The sequence below is a fragment of the Gobius niger genome (assembly GCF_951799975.1).
Source record: "Gobius niger genome assembly, chromosome: 2".
Taxonomy (NCBI): Eukaryota; Metazoa; Chordata; class Actinopteri; order Gobiiformes; family Gobiidae; genus Gobius; species Gobius niger.
The window spans coordinates 20533139-20552527 of NC_136853.1; the positions used below are offsets into that span (position 1 = coordinate 20533139).

At 41.5% G+C, this 19389-nt stretch overlaps 1 protein-coding gene across 3 annotated transcripts; it reads left to right on the forward strand.

The window, feature by feature from the left end:
- The first annotated feature begins 189 nt into the window (after window positions 1-189).
- On the forward strand, window positions 190-18494 carry prrc2b (proline-rich coiled-coil 2B). 3 transcript variants are annotated; one of them, XM_079551911.1, is made up of 30 exons: window positions 190-362; window positions 1619-1796; window positions 1898-2075; window positions 2586-2688; window positions 2815-3022; window positions 4053-4363; window positions 4452-4576; window positions 4658-4821; window positions 5033-5120; window positions 5215-5374; window positions 5714-6053; window positions 6139-6329; window positions 7002-7191; window positions 7263-7470; window positions 7550-9535; window positions 9669-9826; window positions 9904-10016; window positions 10098-10239; window positions 10311-10387; window positions 10479-10766; window positions 11238-11339; window positions 11414-11606; window positions 11685-11782; window positions 11849-11976; window positions 12075-12315; window positions 12437-12607; window positions 16060-16139; window positions 16221-16293; window positions 16370-16603; window positions 16855-16993. In XM_079551911.1, the coding sequence occupies exons 2-29, from the start codon at window positions 1682-1684 to the stop codon at window positions 16595-16597; spliced, it is 6459 nt and encodes a 2152-aa protein (XP_079408037.1). In that variant the 5' UTR covers window positions 190-362; window positions 1619-1681; the 3' UTR covers window positions 16598-16603; window positions 16855-16993. The 3 variants fall into 3 exon arrangements, with proteins under 3 accessions (XP_079408037.1, XP_079408036.1, XP_079408038.1); XM_079551910.1 differs by having other exon boundaries at window positions 191-362; window positions 16370-16579; window positions 16855-18494; XM_079551912.1 differs by having other exon boundaries at window positions 191-362; window positions 9907-10016; window positions 16370-16579; window positions 16855-18494.
- The last annotated feature ends 895 nt before the right edge of the window (window positions 18495-19389 follow it).

A 19389-nucleotide genomic window follows, 5' to 3' on the forward strand; every position in this document is an offset into this window, starting at 1 on the left:
GAAACAAGCTTAAGCTAAATCTGGTGCCAAGCATATTTTATTAATGTTTAGGCAAACTGTCCCTGTCAAATAAAGTAATTACCTAAACTAAAGTAAACTTCCACTGTACCCTGGCCATTTTGATTATCGGCGTCGCTCTCTCCGTCGTGGTGACGCATGACGCTCTCCCAGAGCGGCTCGAGCTTCACTCTGTCTGCCGCCGCGCACAGTCTCAGGCCGGGTAGCATCCCAGCAACAACCCTGCGATCTATTCATCCTATGTAGATCGGGCTTTGTAATCCCCATCCATCCGTTGAATTTTGTGTATTCCGTGGAAATAAGACATCACTAATCTTTGGAAGATATACTGAGTCATTGACTGGGTGAGTTATTAATGCAATGGATTGCGAAAAGAATGCGTATTTTGCGTGCTTTCTTTGCTACCTAGTTTTATTGTTGCTTTGTTCTGGGCAGCAGCCATTTTTAATCGCCTTGCCCTACATTCCCATTTCTGTCTTCAGAGGTTGCTGATGACACGGTTAAGAACAGTCATGACAAGAGAGCTGCAGAAATGTTCTCAACACATCGTACAGTTTAGTATGAAGTGTGCAAATAAAGGCACGACTCCAGCCCCGAGGCCTGTCAGAGTTGTTGTTGGGGAGACTAGACGGCTAGTTTAATGGGAATGCCCTTTCGCTAGTTTGAACACCCTGCGATTAGCTAACCTCTGACGCAAGCTTTGGCTCATGTTTTGATTTGTGTTTGTCACATAGTACAATGTTAATGCAGTGTGGTCGAGGACGGGTATATTGTTATGGTACATTTACTTTTAAATCCAGCGTTTCTCGACGGTAGCCACCAGCATCCGATGTTTACATTGCCATTTGCATTAGGCTAGCTGCAGGTTAGCATTTTCCACTAGCCTTGGCTGCTTCTCTGTTGCGCTGCAATGGTGAAATATTGTTTGTTTGTTCAATGTCTTACACGGTTTTTCAGGCTCATAATGTTATGTTTTAGTCTGATGTGTCGAAGTACTACGAAGTGGCCTTTGTAAGATGTGTGTGTGTTTTCAACCAGACATCTGTAGTTGGCCTTCAAAAACATTCAAAGCATTAAAATGAAATTACCCAAGACCTGTCTTTTTATATAGATGAGATTTTTTTTTTTTGTATAAGAAAACAAACAATGTAGTTCATTCAACTGGGAGAGCATTAGCGTCAACATGAAATCATGTGGTTAAATGGCCTGAAAGACGCTGTTAAAATACATGTGATTCTAATATATATCTACTGCATAAGAAAGTTGTATTATTTTATAGAAGTAGTATTTTTTATTTAGGATAGCCATTGCTCACTGTGTGTTTGGGTTTGTTTGGATGGTTGAATACATTTTATGTTGTACATTTTGTATTGTCACCCACCAGATCCACTGCAGATGGAAACTAGCTTCAGCTTAATCTGCATCAAAGCGTTGTTTATTAATTGTCTTTGCACATTGTCCCTGTCAAATAAACCCATCAACTGAATTAAACTAACTGTAGCCTCCTTGAAAAGAGAAGGATATATATTCCAATGCCATCTTATTATCAATGTATTATTATCATCATCATGTACAATTGAAATGTGTTATTTTCTAATAGAATCCGAAGGCACTGGGAAGAGGCGTAAAGAAAAATTTCCATACTCGATGACATTACATCGCAATGTCCGATCGTTTGGGGCAAATAACCAAGTCCAAGGATGGGAAAAGCAAGTATTCCTCGCTCAGCCTATTTGACAAGTACAAGGGAAAATCAATAGAAACTCAAAAAACTACAGGTATGATTGGTGTGATTGCAACTTTATGATGAAAAAAAAAAAACGATTTAAAGGTATGTGTTTACGAGTCATAATTTTCTATACTCCTTCTCAATATCTAGTAGTTTCGCGACATGGCTTACAGAGTCTTGGCAAAGTGGCAACAGCCCGGCGTATGCCCCCACCTGCTCATCTGCCGAGTTTAAAATCTGAAAACAAAGGAAACGATCCAAACGTGGTTATTGTGCCTAAAGACGGTACAGGATGGGCAAACAAGCAGGAACAACCCGATCAAAAGAGGTGAATAGGTTGTCTTGTTTTAAATGGATCAAACCTACAGCACCTGTCAAAAGTTTGGAAACACTTTTCTTTATTTTCAACACTATTTACAGTGTGGGATTCTAACTGAAGACATTTAACTATGAATTACAAGGAATTATATAGGAAACTAAAAAGGGTGAAATTAATTCTGCAAAATTGCCACCCTCCTTGGGGTTTTCTCAATGAGCTTCATAAGGCAGTCACCAGTAATGGTGTTCAACAGTCCTGTGAAATCATTTCTGGTGACTACATCGTGAAGCCCATTGAGAAAATGTCAAAAGCAATAATCAAAGCAAGCCATTTTGAAGAATTTATTGAAACGTTTTTGTGTGAAACATAATTCCATGTGTCAATTTATACTGTGTGCGATCTACGATGTAAATAGTCTTGAAATAAAATGAAAACCAATACATAAACAAAGCGTTTCCAAACGTTTGATGGGTAGTGTACTGTATGTCATAATGCTAATGTTTTTCGCTTTTATTTTAGTTCTATTGCGTCAATACAACAGCTGCAGGAGTTGCAGCCGCAGCTGGCTTTACAGAAATCTGTCTCCAATCTTCAGAAACCATCACCCATAGCCAACCCAGAGGTGTGTTTTTTGTATTTGTGTTTCTTGAATGCAAAGTTATAAAGCTATATTTACTCTATACTATATTTACTGTTACTGTGAGAAGCTATTTTGTCATGACTCATTAGAAATACACTTTTCCAACAGAACACAAACACCAGTGGACCAAAGCAATGGGCCCAGCTAAATGGAACGGTAGTAGAGCAAGATGGTTTAAGGGCCTCAAGCCGACTTCAGCCCTTCTCTCACGAGGAATTTCCCACACTGAAAGCAGCTGGAGAACAGGACAAAGCTGGCAAGGACAGAAGCGGCTTCGATCCATCGTATGGGCCAGGACCAAGCCTCCGCCCCCAAAGTAAGACTTCTTTGCATAACCTTTAAAATGTGGCCCTTTACGTCACTAGAGGCCAACCGATATATCAGGCCGATATTTGGGCAATTTACAATAGTGGCTATTGGCCAATCTAACACAGATAAAAGCCGATATCTCTGGGAACAAAGTTATAGAGACTTCCTGTTTTTTGCATTGGCAAGAGCCAAATTGTGGCTTTAAAATGAGTCCTCCCCCAACTCAGGGGCCGCAGAGGAACCGAGAAACATTACGATGAAAGATGGTTCGCTGCAAATTTCACTAAACCTCAGCCAATATGGACATGCTGCACCTCATATTGAGGCACAGAACCTGAGGAATTCAATTAAATTTGATGCTAATGCTAACAGCAGCTAATCAAGGCTGGGACAGAATTTATGATTGGATCACGAAAAGAAAGAGAGACAATAAAGTCAGCCACTGTTGGAGTGGTTTATGAAATAATTGATCATATTTGTAATGATTTATATTAATGCAACCTAAAAGCCTGTCATCTAGCCAAGGTTATTGTAGAAAAGTCCAGTGATCTTTGTTGAATGTTTTCACATTAGTTTATTGATTGATAAAAGGGATAAATGATAAATGTAACATCTCCTTTGCAAGAAAAATGAAGACTGTATTGATCTCACACTGAAGAAAAGGGGACCATTCACTTTTTTACTCTGAGAAAGACACTGTTAAGAAAGGGTCTTGGTATTGGTTATCGAAAGATACTCTTACCCCCAGTATTGGTATCGGAAGCAGAAGATCTCTAGTGCTTACTAAACAGGAATGTTTCTAATAAATCCGTCCGGTGCCCCTGATAAAGCGCCCCCTGATAAAGCGCCCCTGCTATCACAGTTCAATACTGACAGCCTGCAGTTTAGAAGCTTCATACACAGGAGTAATATCAAAAATATCGGCTGTGCATCGGCCTTAGAACAAACCCTATCAGTCGACCTCTACTCGTCACTCCTGTAGATGAGATAAATGGGATAAGCAATACTGAAATATGAATGCATCTGTTTCTTACCAGATGTAACGAGCTGGAGGGAAGGTGGTGGCAGGAACCTTCAACCTTCATCTCTGACCCTTGGTCTGCCAGCTGATCCTGAGGGAAAACCCACTGCCTTAGGGGAGTCTGGAACACTCCCAGCTTCATCTCACCCGTCCTCTGCCACTGTTACCACAACATCCAGTTCAACAATAACCCCGTCACCAAGCTTTGACCCTAAGGAGCCTTCCCTGAGACCAGCTCAGCCTATTCGCAGAACAGTACCTACAGCTCTGCAGTACCAGCTTCAACACACCTCAACTGCTGTCTACCATGATATGTTACCTGCATTTGTAAATACATTATAAGTTCTCCTCTTTAGATGGACATTAAGCATTCAATACAAAAACAAACAAATAATAATAACACCTTTTTTCATAGATGTGCTCTAAAGAAACACGGGAAACCCCAGGCCCTGACCATGCTCCTAATACTGTCTCTGCTCCTATCCGTTTTGAAAGTAAACCAACTTTTAGACATAACTATGCTAAACCCGAGGTAGTAAAGTAAGTGCACACACATACTGAGTAAAAACTATACTGCATTTGACTATCCTGTTGCTAATTTGACCATGTCTTTAAATGCAGCGGAGACGTGAAGAGAGAGAACCGCTTTGTTCGTGGACCACCTAGACTCTCCTCTCAGCCAATACGCAGGCCAGGCGACCGACCTCAGCGGCCTGCAATTATTAATCCTGATGATCTGAAGGATCTGGATGATCTAGACAATGAATGTGAGGATGGATGGGCAGGTAATATTCTCTAAAATACAGTCAATTCTTTTATTGGTTACTTAGGATGCTACCGTATTTGCCAGTCGCTATCGCTGATAACTCCCACCCACTCTGTAAGTGTTTTTATGCATCAGTCAGGCTGGAATTTTGACTCAATTCAATTATTTATATACATTGTACCAAACTGTGCCATAGTATCATAACAAGTATTATCTTCTGTTGGCGGTAGGGCTTCATGAAGAAGTTGATTACAGTGAAAAACTTAAATTTAGTGACGATGAAGAGGAGCATGCCCCTTGTGAGAAAAGGAATGCATGGTAAAAACAAAGCACTATTGATTTAAACATATCATTATTATCTTGTAGTTATTTTGTTTTAATATGTTGTAAATGTTTTAATGTTAACCTTCAGGACTGATTGGGAAAATGTAAACCAGCGCGACTGCCAGTCTGCACTAAGTTTATGTGAGATGTCTTACCCCGAGGAGAGCCCGGAAGATAATTATCTCTACCAACATCATCATGAGCCCCTTAGGAAAACCAGCAGTAGATGCATCTCTACAGACGGCCAGGTAACACCGTATGGTATCTTGTTTTTCTTCTAATCTCTTCTGAGATGACTGGTCCAAGATTAACTCCAATGTGGGCTCACATTTGGAACACGTAAAGGATTCAAATCTGGAGAGAGCTACACTAAAGGGAATTAGAAAAGCACAAAGTCTCTGTACACGGAGCTGCCTTAGCGTTTTGGGCCAGATGACCTTGGTGTAACCATAGTGATGTGTGCCTGATGTGTGTCTGCTTTAATGTTGCTTGCTTTCATTACAGAAATAATGCATACTGGATACTGTATATTTTTATTTGAATGTACCGTTTATCTGTTAGTCAAAATGTTCTTTTCATTTTTCTAGCCCCAGCAGAAACACCAAGGTGAGCCTGCTGTTGAACAAGAGGAGCACCAACGGCAGTCTCACGCTCAAGCTCGGGGAAAATATGCATCAGCAGAGTTGTCTGAAGCTGTTGAAAGAGCTCGCAGACGTCGAGAGGAGGAGGAGAGGCGAGCAAGGGAGGAGCGATTGGCTGCATGTGCTGAAAAGCTTAAAAAACTAGATGAAAAGTTTGGCAAAATTGAGAGGCAGACTTCAAGAACAGAAGAATCCCACAAAGATGTAGAAGGAAGTGATGCTACACTGTCCCCCATCCAAGATCAAAGTAAAAGCCACCACGACAACTGGCAATACAGCACAAAAGGTAGTGGTTATAAAATGATTGGTATTTTCTTTGTGTAACAAACTGGGTGAAATGAAATAACCGTTTTCTTCTCAATTATTACCAGATGGAATTGAGTGTGTCCCTGATAACACTTCTGCACATAGTTACCATGAGGAGCCGGGCTTCTCTGGTTACCGTGGAAGCGAGGAGGAAGGTCTCGAACCCTCTTCTCCCTCAGAGGAGAGCATTGTTCGGCATACATCTAAAGCAATTCCTCCCCGCTTTCAAAAGCATTCACAGCATCACCAGCAGCAGGCAAGTGCTAGAATGTGACGTCATAAAGTCAGCTGACCTGTGTTTGTTTTGGAATCTGGTGACTTTTATCTTAAAAACAAGCTTTCTTTGAAGTACCTACTAAACATGAATGTCCTGAGTAAATCAGCCCTATGTCCCTAATAAAGCAGCTGACACATTACGGTTTAGAAGCATCATACACAGGATTATAGACATTAAAAGAGACATAAAAAAAAAAAAATCAGCCAAAACAATAAGTCCAGAGCAGCATAGTCAGCAGAGAGCCGAGCTACTGCAGGTAACGAAGTTTTAAGCCTGGACTCACAGCAGAGTGAACTAAAACATAAGCAGGACAAAGTAGGCTAGTTTTCAAACAAGAGACAACACTGACAGCCCCAAACATAGGAAGAGTTAGTCTCAATGTCACTGAAATGGGGCGCTGTGTAAATAAAACACATGAATGTCTGATTTAAAGATCCATGAAAATAGCAGTGTTGATGAGCAAATCAATATATTTATACATGGCATAGAAATAATATAAACACACATTTTTATTTAGCAAAAATAGAAGCCCATTTTCAGCAGAAATTCAAGTAAATTGATTTGTTATTCCAACATTCACAAAACACATCGCAACATTGTGTCCATGACATACTATTATTGAGTTAAATTTTTTCTTTTTTCTTTCTCTAGGAACAGTCTTACAAGATGCAGCCCTGGCAACAATCAGGCCATCCTTCCTCCTCTGGATCAAACCATACTCAACGGGGCTATTATCCTCCACATGTTCTTGGATTTGACCCTCGTTGGATGATGATGCCACCTTACATGGATCCCCGAATGAACCAAGCGAGATCACCAGTGGAATATTACTCATCTTCATGTAGGCAGTGTTTCTTACACATAATGCGAGGGGAAATTAGTTTGTAACCATGTTCTTTTTGTCAATGTTAGCTGGAATGATGAAACCTGTGATGCATCAGGATCTCCTGAATAGTCCTGGGTCTGATGACGGTTGCCATTCAAGTTTGCACCAAGACAGGAGGGTGCCTTCGATCGAACCATGTGCTATATGGAACCAGGATGGCTATCCCTTACGAAGCTTCACTCCTCCATATCAGAGACAACATGAAGGCACTGAGACTTCCCGTGTAGATGACAGGTAAATCATTTTACTGATAGAATTGTTTAACAGACTATAGTGATGTCATCAATTATTTTCTGCATACTTTTTTTTAAAGAAGTGACATGAGGTACAACCAACATGACTCTTGTGAAGAGAGGACGAAAGAACATCTTGACCATCTTCAACACAGCCTCCCATGTCATTCATACCACAGTAGAGGGTCAGAAAGAGAAAGCAAACATCATGATGAGCTGCGTGTCCCTGCTCATCCTCCGCTCCATGGAGATGCTGATTATCAAAGAGTAGACCACAGAGACAAGTTTATAAAAGATGCAGTTGAATCACATGATGATGCAGCAGATCCTACCAAGGATATTTGGAAAAGAGAAGTCCTGAAGAAAGACAATACTCAGTGGTCTGAACCCAATTCCAGCACCAGTAGTGTTGGACACGCACCTGAGACTTGTGGAAGAATGCTTACTCGCAGAACAGGGCCAATCAAAAAGCCAGTTCTCAAAGCTCTTAAGGTAGAAGATAAAGAGAATGAAAAGCTTAAATCAGAGCCTGATGAGAAACCAGTACCATACCGCCTTGAAAAAGAAGTCCTTACAAATGTATATGACTTGAAGAAAGACAACCAGCCAGCTAACAGCAGGCGCTCAGCTTCACCTATAGAGAAGCAGTCTGAAGAGAGGCAACACCAGTCTTCTGCTTCAACCAAAACTGACAAGCCTTTGAGCATCCAGAATGAAGACTTTACAAAAGACAACAGCTGGGAGAATGGCAAGAATCAACTACCAAGGGAGAGCTATGAAAGCCGAGAGACGCAGCTACCTCGTCGCAATAATTGGATTTTTATTGATGAAGAGCAGGCATTTGGTGGTGTGAGGATCACAGGTAGAGGTGGCAGCCGTGGCTTTAGGGAGTTTAACTCTAGAGGAGGAGGGCGAGGTGGCAGAACTGGAGACAGTCTCAGAGGAACTTACAACAATAACAGCAGTGGAAGTGGCCCTCACCGGGCAAGTAGAGGCCGCGCATTATCTAGGGATCATGTAAAGGTAGAAGAGTTCCAAAGGGGTAAGCCACGGAGACGTAATGTTAGTGAAACCCTAAGTGAAGCTTCAGAATATGAAGAGATGCCTAAGAGACGGCGCCAGAAGGGGTTAGAAAATAGTGAACCCTACACAGAGCCTGAAGTTCGTAAAGCGGACAGGGATTCATGGCGATCCAACAAAGTGTATGCTGATGATCATACACTCACTGATGCCAGAGAAAAATCTAAAGTAAGGGGTATTGGGAGCAGAACCCTTCCTCCAAGACTGAACATCAATGGAGGCTACGGTCGAAACATTGGTGGCTCTAGAGATGTGTCCTCATGGAGGGGTCGGGGAACTCAGTTCAGCAACAGTGGATCAGTGCAAGAAAACGGTTATGGTCCAGGACCTGAAAGTACATACTCCAGTAGATCCAGTGTAGAACGTGAGAATCAGAAGTACATCCCTAAATTCACTGTATCCCTAAATGAAAATAACACAGAAGACCGTGAAGGGGAGTACTACATTGACAATGAGAACCCTGAAAGGCAAGTTTTAAGAAGGCGGAGACCACCTCGTCAAGACAAGCCTCCACGTTTCCGCCGATTAAGGCAAGAACGTGAACCTGGCTCAAACCAATGGCCAAGTGATGAATACTTAAATGGAGATTTTTCAACATGGCCTGGACGCCCTAAAGGAGATGATAGCTGGCCCAGTGGACACTATGCGGCAGGGCGTTCAGGTCAGCACGTTCAAACGGAGGAATGGGAAACTGGCTCCGAAAATAGTGACTTTGGCGACTGGAGGGACAAGAGGAATGGAAGTGGGAGCTCAGCTCAACAGGGCAACGATGTCCCATCAGACTCCGGTCTCAATGAACCAAGTGAGAAACGAGAACTTTCAAAGAGAAGCTTTTCAAGTCAGAGACCCCTTGTAGATCGACAAAACAGAAAAGGAGAACCTTCTATGCATGAAACAAACAAGATTCCTCACACACCTGAAAATCTTCCCTCATCTTCATCAAACAGAAGTGACAGTTGGCAAAATGGAAATGCTCCTTGTAGGAGGTAAGACGTATTACATTGGGCTTTAAAACATTTTCTACAGTATATTGGCAATAGTATATTGCATTGCGATTCTTTCTTTTAAATCATGTTGCTGAATCTTTAAATCTTTGTTGCCCCCTCCCTCCCCTGATAGGACCCCAGAAGAGCAAGGATCAGTCTATACCATTGAGCAGCCTGAGGAAAGGGACTCCAGTGAGTCCTCTGGGAAGAAGATAAACAAGGACTTGAAGCAAGGACCAGTGAAGGCTGATATTGAATCTTTGTCGCAGTATGATCTCAGTGGCTATCAAAGTGTGTTATGTTTTCAAATGTAGTTTCCATTTATTTTGGAAGGGAAGTTGTTTTAAACCATGTGTGCTTTGTGCCAGCAGTTGACGGTGACACAGGTGGACCAGTACCGACCTCAGAGGGTTACCAAGAAACCTTGTCAAAAAAGCAGAGGCGTCCTCAAGATGATGATAGAAGGAGAAAGGAACAGGGGGTAACTTTAAGAAGAGCTCTTGTTCAATACCAGCGTCTGTATTCATCTTTTGTAAATGTATTATTTATGCTTTTATATTAGATACCAGGGAAGAACAGGGTGATGGTGTCCAAGATTCCTCCACGATTTGCAAAAAAACAAGGAAACATGACTATTGACCAGCCCGAGGAGGCGCTCTCCTCTAATAACCTTGGAACGGAAATCTGGGAAACTAATAGCTCAGGTAACTTAATATTAGTGTTTATTGAACAGAGAAACCACACAGGAACATATTTTCATTTCATCACTATGTAGCTCTTTCAGTTCCATCATCAAGTGGAGACTCTTGGACGAAACAGGTGTCATATACTGGGAGTGAGCCAAACTCTGAGGTATAACTCTGTCCTACCTGCTCTGGTCTACCGTGTTTGTCTTCACTCTAGAGTTTCATTGGGATTATCTGGATTGTTTATCTTAAAACAGGACTCTGATGCAAGCCCAGATCAAAGCAAAGAACAGCACAAGCCCGGTCCTATTGGAAATGAACGATCACTGAAGAACCGCAAAGGTTCAGAGGGTGTTGATAGGCTGGAAGGTGGCCCTATTACTCCAGTCAATGGTGTGGATCTTCATGTGGATGGTGTACTGCCTGTGCCTCCTATAGAGTTCGGAGTTAGTGCCAAGGACTCTGATTTTAGTCTCCAATCAGGTTCTACAACAGTGCCTGTGTCTAATCCTGTCAACAAGCTTCAAGATGCACTCACCAGTAATGTGAGTAGTTCCATCTTTTGTATTTAAAGGTAGGCTATGTAGTATGTGCTCTTACTGGTTTAAAAGTATGCAGCTATACACGATTAATTGAAATCCTGATACGCCGGCACTACCAATTAGGGCTGCCCCCAGCCCAAAAAAATCCTTGGTTGACCTAAAACATGCTAATCTGTCTTTAACCGTAGGATTTAGTAAACCAAAGTCTGGGACTCCCTCTGCTCTTTGTCTGGATAATTGGCTCAACAACCTAAACAAAATGTATAAACAACTTTGCATCATGTTTATACATTGTAACTATGAATAAACTATGATTTAACATTACAATCATTATTAATTCAATCAATCTCAGGGGCCAAACTGGTCATGTTTATAATATAATTTAAAAAACATCTACATTCCCTGCCTTTTACCAAATTGCTTTACAGAAAAACTGCTAATACTGTATGGTGCTCACCATTGTTTATTTTCTAGACGGTGCTTAATCAGACTATCCCAATGCTTCGTTCAAACCACTTGCAGCCTGGCATCAACCTCAATCCCATATCATTTCCTTCTGCTGACTTGACTTTGAAGGTATGTAAAGAGTAACACTACAATAGAATGGCCTGCTCTTTTATTAGACAGTATTGTTTTACCGTGTCTTTCAGATGGAGTCTGCTCGTAAGGCATGGGAGAACTCTCAATCACTGCCAGAGCAGGGATCTCCTGGTGGCGGCGCTTCTGGCCCTCAGCCTCCATGTAGTGTAGGCTCATCCAGTGGTGTCAGCTACAGCTCTTTTGGTGGGGTGACCATGCCTCCAATGCCTGTAGCATCAGTTGCACCATCCATGTCAATGCAAGGTAAAAAGGCATATTCATTACATAGAAGTGACTTTTTGTGCAGTTTATAATTTTTGTGTATTATCTTTGGCTTTGTAGGTAACCATATAACACCACTGTATTTGGATGGTCATGTATTTCCGAGCCAGCCTCGCCTTGTGCCACCTACCATGACACAGCAGCAAACTTATCAACAGGTATTTTGACTATAAAGCATGTGTTGTTGAAATATGTCCGTGTGTTAATTATGGTGTTCTATTCAGGCGGCCGCAGCCCAGCAGATTCCAATTTCTTTACACACATCGCTTCAGGCGCAAGCTCAACTGGGGCTACGAGGCGGTCTTCCTGTGTCCCAATCTCAAGAAATGTTCAGTTCAATTCCCCCATTCAGGTAATTACAAATCCCATGTCCTATGTCTACCAACTCTCTGTCAAACTTCGAAATATAATTGTAATTATAATTGATGGCCCTGCTTTTCCATTGTTTAGGTCCCAGGTTTACATGCACCCAAATCTGTCCCAGCCTAACCCCATGGTTTTGTCTGGTGGAGCCCCCCTCAAAGGGCCCTACTCTGGGTTTCCTGGTATGCAGCCTTCTGAAATGGTGAAATCTCAGACAAGCTCCCATTATCAGTCAATGAATGGCAGCCAGCCAATGGTCTATGATAACCAGATGAACCAGGGTCCTGGGATTGGTTCTTCACAGTTAATGGACTCTCAGCTCATTCAGGTTAGTTCACTATAGTGCGTTCATAAAGGGTCAGTGTGACGTGTTGACTCAACAGAGAAAACAAGTCCTTTAAATGTAGGAAAACTGACAAATATCTGATCAAGAGCTTTGTGACTTTCAGGTGACCATGCCATTACCTGGCTCTCAGCTCCGCTATGGCTCTGCGCAGCAGCATCTTATTCTTCCTCAGTCCATACAGCTGCAACAAGGGCAGAACTTGTCTGTGGGTGCACCACGTCGGATGATGCCCCCAGGTTCACAGCCCCAAGTCATGACTGGCAGCGGTAGAGAGGTATTAATGTGTTGTGTATGTACTGCTTTCACATGTGATTGTGAGTCTGGTGTGCATAAAGTCGCTAACGGGTTTAAGTTAAGCCTGGGTGCGGTCGTAATGTCCTTTCAGAAATGCCGACAGCCTCAATTTCTGTGGTGCAACATTCAAGCTGTGCACTCAAGGGCAAAGCAGGACACGGGGCTCGACATTAAGGGTTGCCCACTTGCCCAGGGAAAGTAAGCTTTATGGCTGGACAAGTGCCCTGCTCCGTTGCTTGAGGGGCAAGTGAAAAATATAGACCACAACAGAAGCCACATGTCCCCTCATTAATTTATCAATTATTTGCTGCCAATAAGCACTTGCCGGTTTTTCATACACACCATAAGTCCCTATTTGTCACTTAAATGTTTGGGTTTGCTGCAGCTGTGGCGCATGTAAGGGAAACCCCCATGCACGAATATATAACTTAAAAATTGCATTTAGAAAAAATATTTTATTTGGAAAGAAAAAGACAAACAGTTGTCAAGAAATATTCTTGAAATAGTTGACTGACTAGTTGACTGGTTAGAGCTCTTCAGATATATTGGGTCGATATTTGGGTATTTTACAATATCTGCTCTCGGCCGATATAATGCTAAACAAAGGCCGATATCTCTGGAACCGAAAGTGACAGAGACTTCCCGATTTTTGGAAAGGGCATAGTCAAAGCTGTAAAATGAGCCCACTTCCGAGGCCTCAGTGGAGCTGAGAAGCATTGAAGTGAAAACCGTTCACAAGTTTGTACGCCTCGGAGGCTTAGGTGTTATTTTATTATATTTTATGTTGCAGTTTGCTTATCATTTTGGAATCATAAGAGATGGAGACTTACTGGTGTTTGTTTTTGGAATCTGCTGATTTTTGTCTTTCAAACAAGCTCTCCCTGAATGCCTACTAAACATGAATGTCCTGAATAAATCAGCCCTCTGCCTATAAAGCGCCCTCTGCTGTCACACTTCAACACTGGCACATTTTACAGTTTAGAAGTTAGAAGCATCATACACAGGATTATAGACGACATTTTCAAAAAAATATCGGCGGTGCACACAGGTGTTGGCCAGTCAGGATTAGGAAAACCGGCAGACCTCCAGAAAAGACTTGGATTGGAACATTGCTAAAACAAATCCGGATGTAATTACATTCAAAATGATAACTTAACTTAAAAAGTAAATAAGAGTGCGCTCACACTTGACTTCTGAACCGTGCCATATTCTTGCTCTTTTGAGGAAAGGTTTGGATGCTCCAAAAGGCCCGCACTCACATGCACAAACAAACAAGCTGCAGGCGTTTGTCACCATGAGGTGTTTGTTGTTTTGGGCCGAGGAGCTAAGATGTTTAATGTGGAGAGGGAGGGAAAAAATAAGCCCAGCAGCATTAAACAATGTCGGGCAACTTTGAGCCCTGTTCAGGATCTGCGCTCCTTTGTTGAGGAAAAGTACAAGCATTTTTATTTTAGCTTTAAACGGTAGCCTATGGTTTTACATTAAAATCAGGGCTTTCTTTGCATTTACTGCAGTTTTAACCAAAGGGGTTAAATGGGGAATAAAAAAAGAACTAAAATGCATCCATAAAATTGGGCTGTGCTCCTCCGCTGCAGACAGTGGGCGGAGCAGACAAGCACCTGTCTGCCGTGAGAGTGAACAGAACAGATGATGCTTGGTTTGTTTCATTCATTCGGCTTCGGCTCAACAGCAAGGTGACTCCTCGAAGTAACCGTTCCAAAGAAAGCTTTTCACCGATCGAGCACCAAATCACATGGGGAAATAGATGCAATCAGTGTTGTTTTGGTCAACAAAGGCTATAACAAACTCATTTAGTTGATGCACCTTTGTCTAATGACATGACGGGCCGAGCTAAAAATAGTTTTTTGGTGACAAGACATGACAAGACATTGATGGGTTTTCATTGAAGAGACAGGACAGAAATATTAAAAGATTAGTACAGCCTACATCCCAATTTAAAACGGATTAATCTGATCAGAAATTGCACTTATGCTGAAGTTGCAGAGTTAAGCAATAGTTGCGAGGAAATTGCAGCTTATTGAAATAGTTTACAGTGAGGGCAAAGGATATGAGTCTTCATACTGCTGCTGAACCGCGGTAAAGGGGCTTTCTGCTATTCTGACAACAAATCTACTTGTGAGTTATCTGACAGATGTTGCGATCGTGATTCGATTTGTGATATGTTGTATATAGCCCACCATATATATTTAGATATTTAATTTTTTCATGCAATTAAGCATTGAGCTGCACATACACCACCACCAAAACGGCTGTTATAGGTGAACTACGCAACTTTTTATGTAAAAAAAATATAGAATATTAAATATATATATTTTTTTTTACATTTATTTTACCAGTAAAGTCCCACTGAGATTAAGAATCCCTTTTTCAGGGGAGTCCTGGCCCCAGAGTGGTACCTATTGTACACGTTTAGGACGTATATGACCTTTCAGTGACCCAGTGGCTGTACAGGTTAGCTTAGCGCCTTCGATTTCCATCCCAGTGGCTTCTATGACACTTCAGGATCAATTTTAGTTCCGTTTTTTTAAAGATTTCTGGTAGGTTTAACTTTTGGAATGGAATATATAGGTAAACATGGATATGGTTCAATCAGCAGTGAAAACCGAAAAAACAATTGATCCTGAAGCGTCTTAAAGGCCATCGGGATGATTACAACTCAAGCATTCACTGGGTCACTGAAAGGTCAAATCTTTTTTTATGTAAATTTTTTTTACAGAAAAAGTTGCATAGCTTCATGTGGCAACAACATGCAAATCTGCAAGATGCAGCAAAGAGGCATTTTATGGAGTTGTAGAAAGACCTTCTCACACAAAACTGCTGTTAGGATGTTTGCTTAAAGATGCAGCTTAATACAAGAACATGACAATAAGCGGAGGCTTCGCGATTAAATGAAAACTCTGACACAACCCGACCCAGAGGTCGCGAGACAAGTGAAGTTTGCTTATAGTGCGCTGCAGCACATACTAACATGATTCTCCTGGCCGGGCTCGATCATTCTGATTGGCATACATGTCTTATCACAGCGGAGGCACAAGGCCGGAAACAAAAAGAAAACCTCAGTCCCTTGCAGTTAGGTGTCCGCTGCAGCTCAAACCTCAGTTTTGATGATAAATGTTAATCATGCATTCCTACTTTCCACGCATGGGACTGGTTCGGAGAGACAAGTGAGACACATTTTACTATTTAAAATCGACGCTATTTTCCTGGACAAGGGGATTTGCTTGTCATCGTAAAAGATATCTGCCAGTTTCCAGATGGTACCTCAAAACACTTAATGTCAAGCCCTGATGACATCTTGTCATCCTATGTAAAATGTAGCACCCGAAAAATAACTTGCCCTCATCATAGACCACACCGCACATGGCTGTCAAGTGTGTCTTGAGAAACTTCTAAATAATTATTCTTTCTCAGGGCTCACAGATGGACATGAAGAATTTTCAGTTTTCTGAAAAGCCCTGTCATTCCCCGGGTATCTCTGGAGGAACATATAGGTGTGCTTAAACATTCAGAACTAATTTCATTGTACACTTTAGTGAAAATTTGTCAATCAGCTTGTCGACATTTTGTTTCAGGCCTGGATCTGCGAGTCCCAGCGGGAAGCCCTCTGGTCCTGGAGGTCCTCTGCAAACACACTTTTCTCAACAGGTATTGCCGATTTCTCACATTAATAACATTGTAGCGTGATATTACAGTTGTCTCATTCTCTGCGTGTCTGACCCAGGTTCCCCCAACTCAGGGCAGCATGATGATGCACATGCGCCCACCTACCACTGGTCCTTTCCCTAACCCCATACAGAGACCGATCATGCAAGTCAACAAACCTGTGATCATCCGTTCCCCCCCTTATCCCAATCCTGGTCGTGACACTCCTCACTCCGCACCTCCCTCAGCCCCTGAGCCCCCTCTCAAAGGGCCAGAGGATGGCATGAAGGTGAGCCACCCACTGTAAATATAGGTAATTCAATTTTATTATTCTTATTTAGCCTTTTCTTGCTGAGCATTGTTGTTTCATGTGAATCAGATAAATGTTTGTTTTTCTGCATCTTTTTATAATTTTACTGTCATGAAAAGTTTTACTGTTACTACTTTTGACTAATGTAAACCCCAAAGGACATTGATATTTTTCTAACAGGATATGATATAACAATGCCAACTATTGAGCCAAGTGTAAAACTGCATGTACTGAGAATGCGTTTATGTTTGCAGACCAAAACCATGCGAGATGTGCGCAAAGCAGTTGGTGAAGGCAAGGCACCACCTGTGGGATTAACCAGCAAACTCCAGGAGCCTCTTCCGACTGCAGGACAAGTCAAACCAGCACGCACTGGAGCTATCAAACCCCAGGCTGTTAAAGTTGAGGAGGGCAAGGCATAATAATGGACCCTAAAATCCTCCTTAGACGGCCTGTGACACATACAGCCCCTTACCCAGTGTCACTTTTCTCAGGGCAAGGGGCTGATGAAAAGAAATGTCTTCACAGACTTAAAGAACTGGACTTGATTCCACACCACACATAGAGAAAAAGAAATAAATCTATATATATATATATATACATACATACATAGAAATAAACAGTCTTTTAAGCAGATCTATTCACTGTCCTCTTTAATTTATTAGTCCTTTGAAGAGCAGAATGCTATTAGAGACATGTTTTTGTGTTTTTACCAAGACCTATGATACATTTTCCTGTATTTTGCCAAACTACTGACCCTCTATTACCGGGTCATAGGCCTTTCAACCAAGGATGCATTTACATAATCAAAACTTCTGAAGTTCACTGGGACTATTTTTCATTTATTATTGGGCCTATTGCTGAAAATTTGCAGCCTCATATACTAGTATAGGGTTGATTTTCTTTTAATATATCTGCGCAGAAAACGACGTTTGCAGACACTACATGTCAACTCAATGAGGAATCTCTTACATTTTATTTTCTTGAGTGTTTGAGTTTTTGCTCACATTGTTTTTGCTTTTTGGAGGCAGATGCCTTTCTGCTGTTGCTTGCTTTTTCTGTATGTAAAGTTAAACAGGACAGTTTACCAAAATCATGTTTCTTACATGAAAACGTGTGCATGTGATGTGCTGAACGTGTGCAAACATTCAAAACACTCAAATGACGCCACAAACTGTGATCGAACCGTGTGGTGATAAATTTTACGATTGGAGGTCATAAATTCACCATTGCTGTAAAACACGAAAGCTGATTGAAGTGCTGGAGTAATGTTGGGTGGGAGTCCTACTACCACAAAAAAAAGATTTGACTGATATTCGAATTGTGTTTGAAGGAATGCTTTTCCATTGTTTGTTCAGCTTGTCTCTTTAGTGGCACAAGGAGTAACATGCAGCCTACTTATTTTCACAATTAGGGTCCAATGAACTTTCTGAATGAATAAAGGGTTGGATCGGCATTACCTAAATTGGACATTTTGTGAGCACTGCAGTTTGGTTCCACAACAAAGGACTTGTAAAGTGTTTCTTTCGAAAATGTGAAACTGTTGAAATTAACCTTTTTTTGTTTTGTTATGGACACATTTTAAAGTTCACAAAGCCAGGTCCAACATCTTTTATTAAATGTTATTGCCAACTAAATGCTCCATGGCACTGCAAATTGTTGTTTCACTAGCATATGCGTTCTATAATGTACAGTAGAGCCTCATTTTTGAGAAGAGACCTAAATCCACATTTCATTTTAAACAGCGTGGCACTACAGAATTTAATGTTTAAAGTGCATATGACTGGTTAATCATTCATATTTTCTTAATTACTACATAGTTTGATGGATAATGCCTGTGGTATTAATCAATGTTTTACGCTAGTGAAGGAAAAAAAATTTAAAAAATAAAAATCCTCTGGAACAGTGATTCCCAAAGTGGACCCCACTGGAGGCCCCTGGGAAGCCTCAGAGGTACTGCAGCTGAAGGAGGTGGGGCTCTTGTGGGTCTTGACCAGGGAGGCGTGATTCTCCAGACTTGAGGAATGGCTGTTCTTCAATAGTGACATGGGAAGAGTTTCTGCACTGCAATGAAATGTCCCCACCTCGTGTCGGCTCCTGCGCCCAAGAATCAACAAAATAAACCTGGGGAAACTAGGGCAAAAAGAAGCAAAAATGTTGATATAATTGTGTTAATGTTTTGGTGAATATTTAGTTGTCTAGTGTGTCATATGCACTTTAAAGAGTCGTTCTAAGAATTGAGCTTTCACATGGTAAGGTTTGAGTGTTTTCCTATAGGCTATTCCTACTGCAAAAGAGCTTAATGCTTCTCTTAATTGTACCAAAATGTTTTCCTGGCGTTTTGTACTTCTGTCAGAAGACCAGTCATTTTTACAGCTGGTCCTGCACTCTCTAAGCCACTTCTGAATGATCTTTATTCTTTCAGATATTCTACTTGGTCATACGCTCCCTTGTTAAAAACATTGAATCATTGAAAGAAAAATAAAAAAATAAAGCAGTCGTGAATTCTTAACAGTATTGTGAAGGTCTCTTCTCATTTGTGAATTCAATGCAAGTGTTGAGTGTTTCCCAGACCCCGTTCCGCCTCCAGGTCCAAGGCTCCAGCCCACATTCTCTCTCCACACTCTGCTGTTTTCTTCTCTTTTACATCGGGGCTTGTGCGACCGCCCGACTCCATTAGACAAAAACATCCACTGCTTTAAAACTCTTTAACTGCCTATATATATGTTTATGTGTATGTTAGGCTTATGTGTTGACACGTGACAGGTTATGGTACCATAGAAGTACTT

Bases quoted from the DNA above. Each gene is read 5' to 3' on its own strand.
- prrc2b (XM_079551910.1), top strand. From the start codon at position 1,682: ATGTCCGATCGTTTGGGGCAAATAACCAAGTCCAAGGATGGGAAAAGC. The intron at 4,822-5,032 runs GTAATATTCTCT...TGTTGGCGGTAG, and splicing joins ATGTGAGGATGGATGGGCAG to GGCTTCATGAAGAAGTTGAT. The intron at 11,783-11,848 runs GTATTTTGACTA...TGTTCTATTCAG, and splicing joins AGCAGCAAACTTATCAACAG to GCGGCCGCAGCCCAGCAGAT.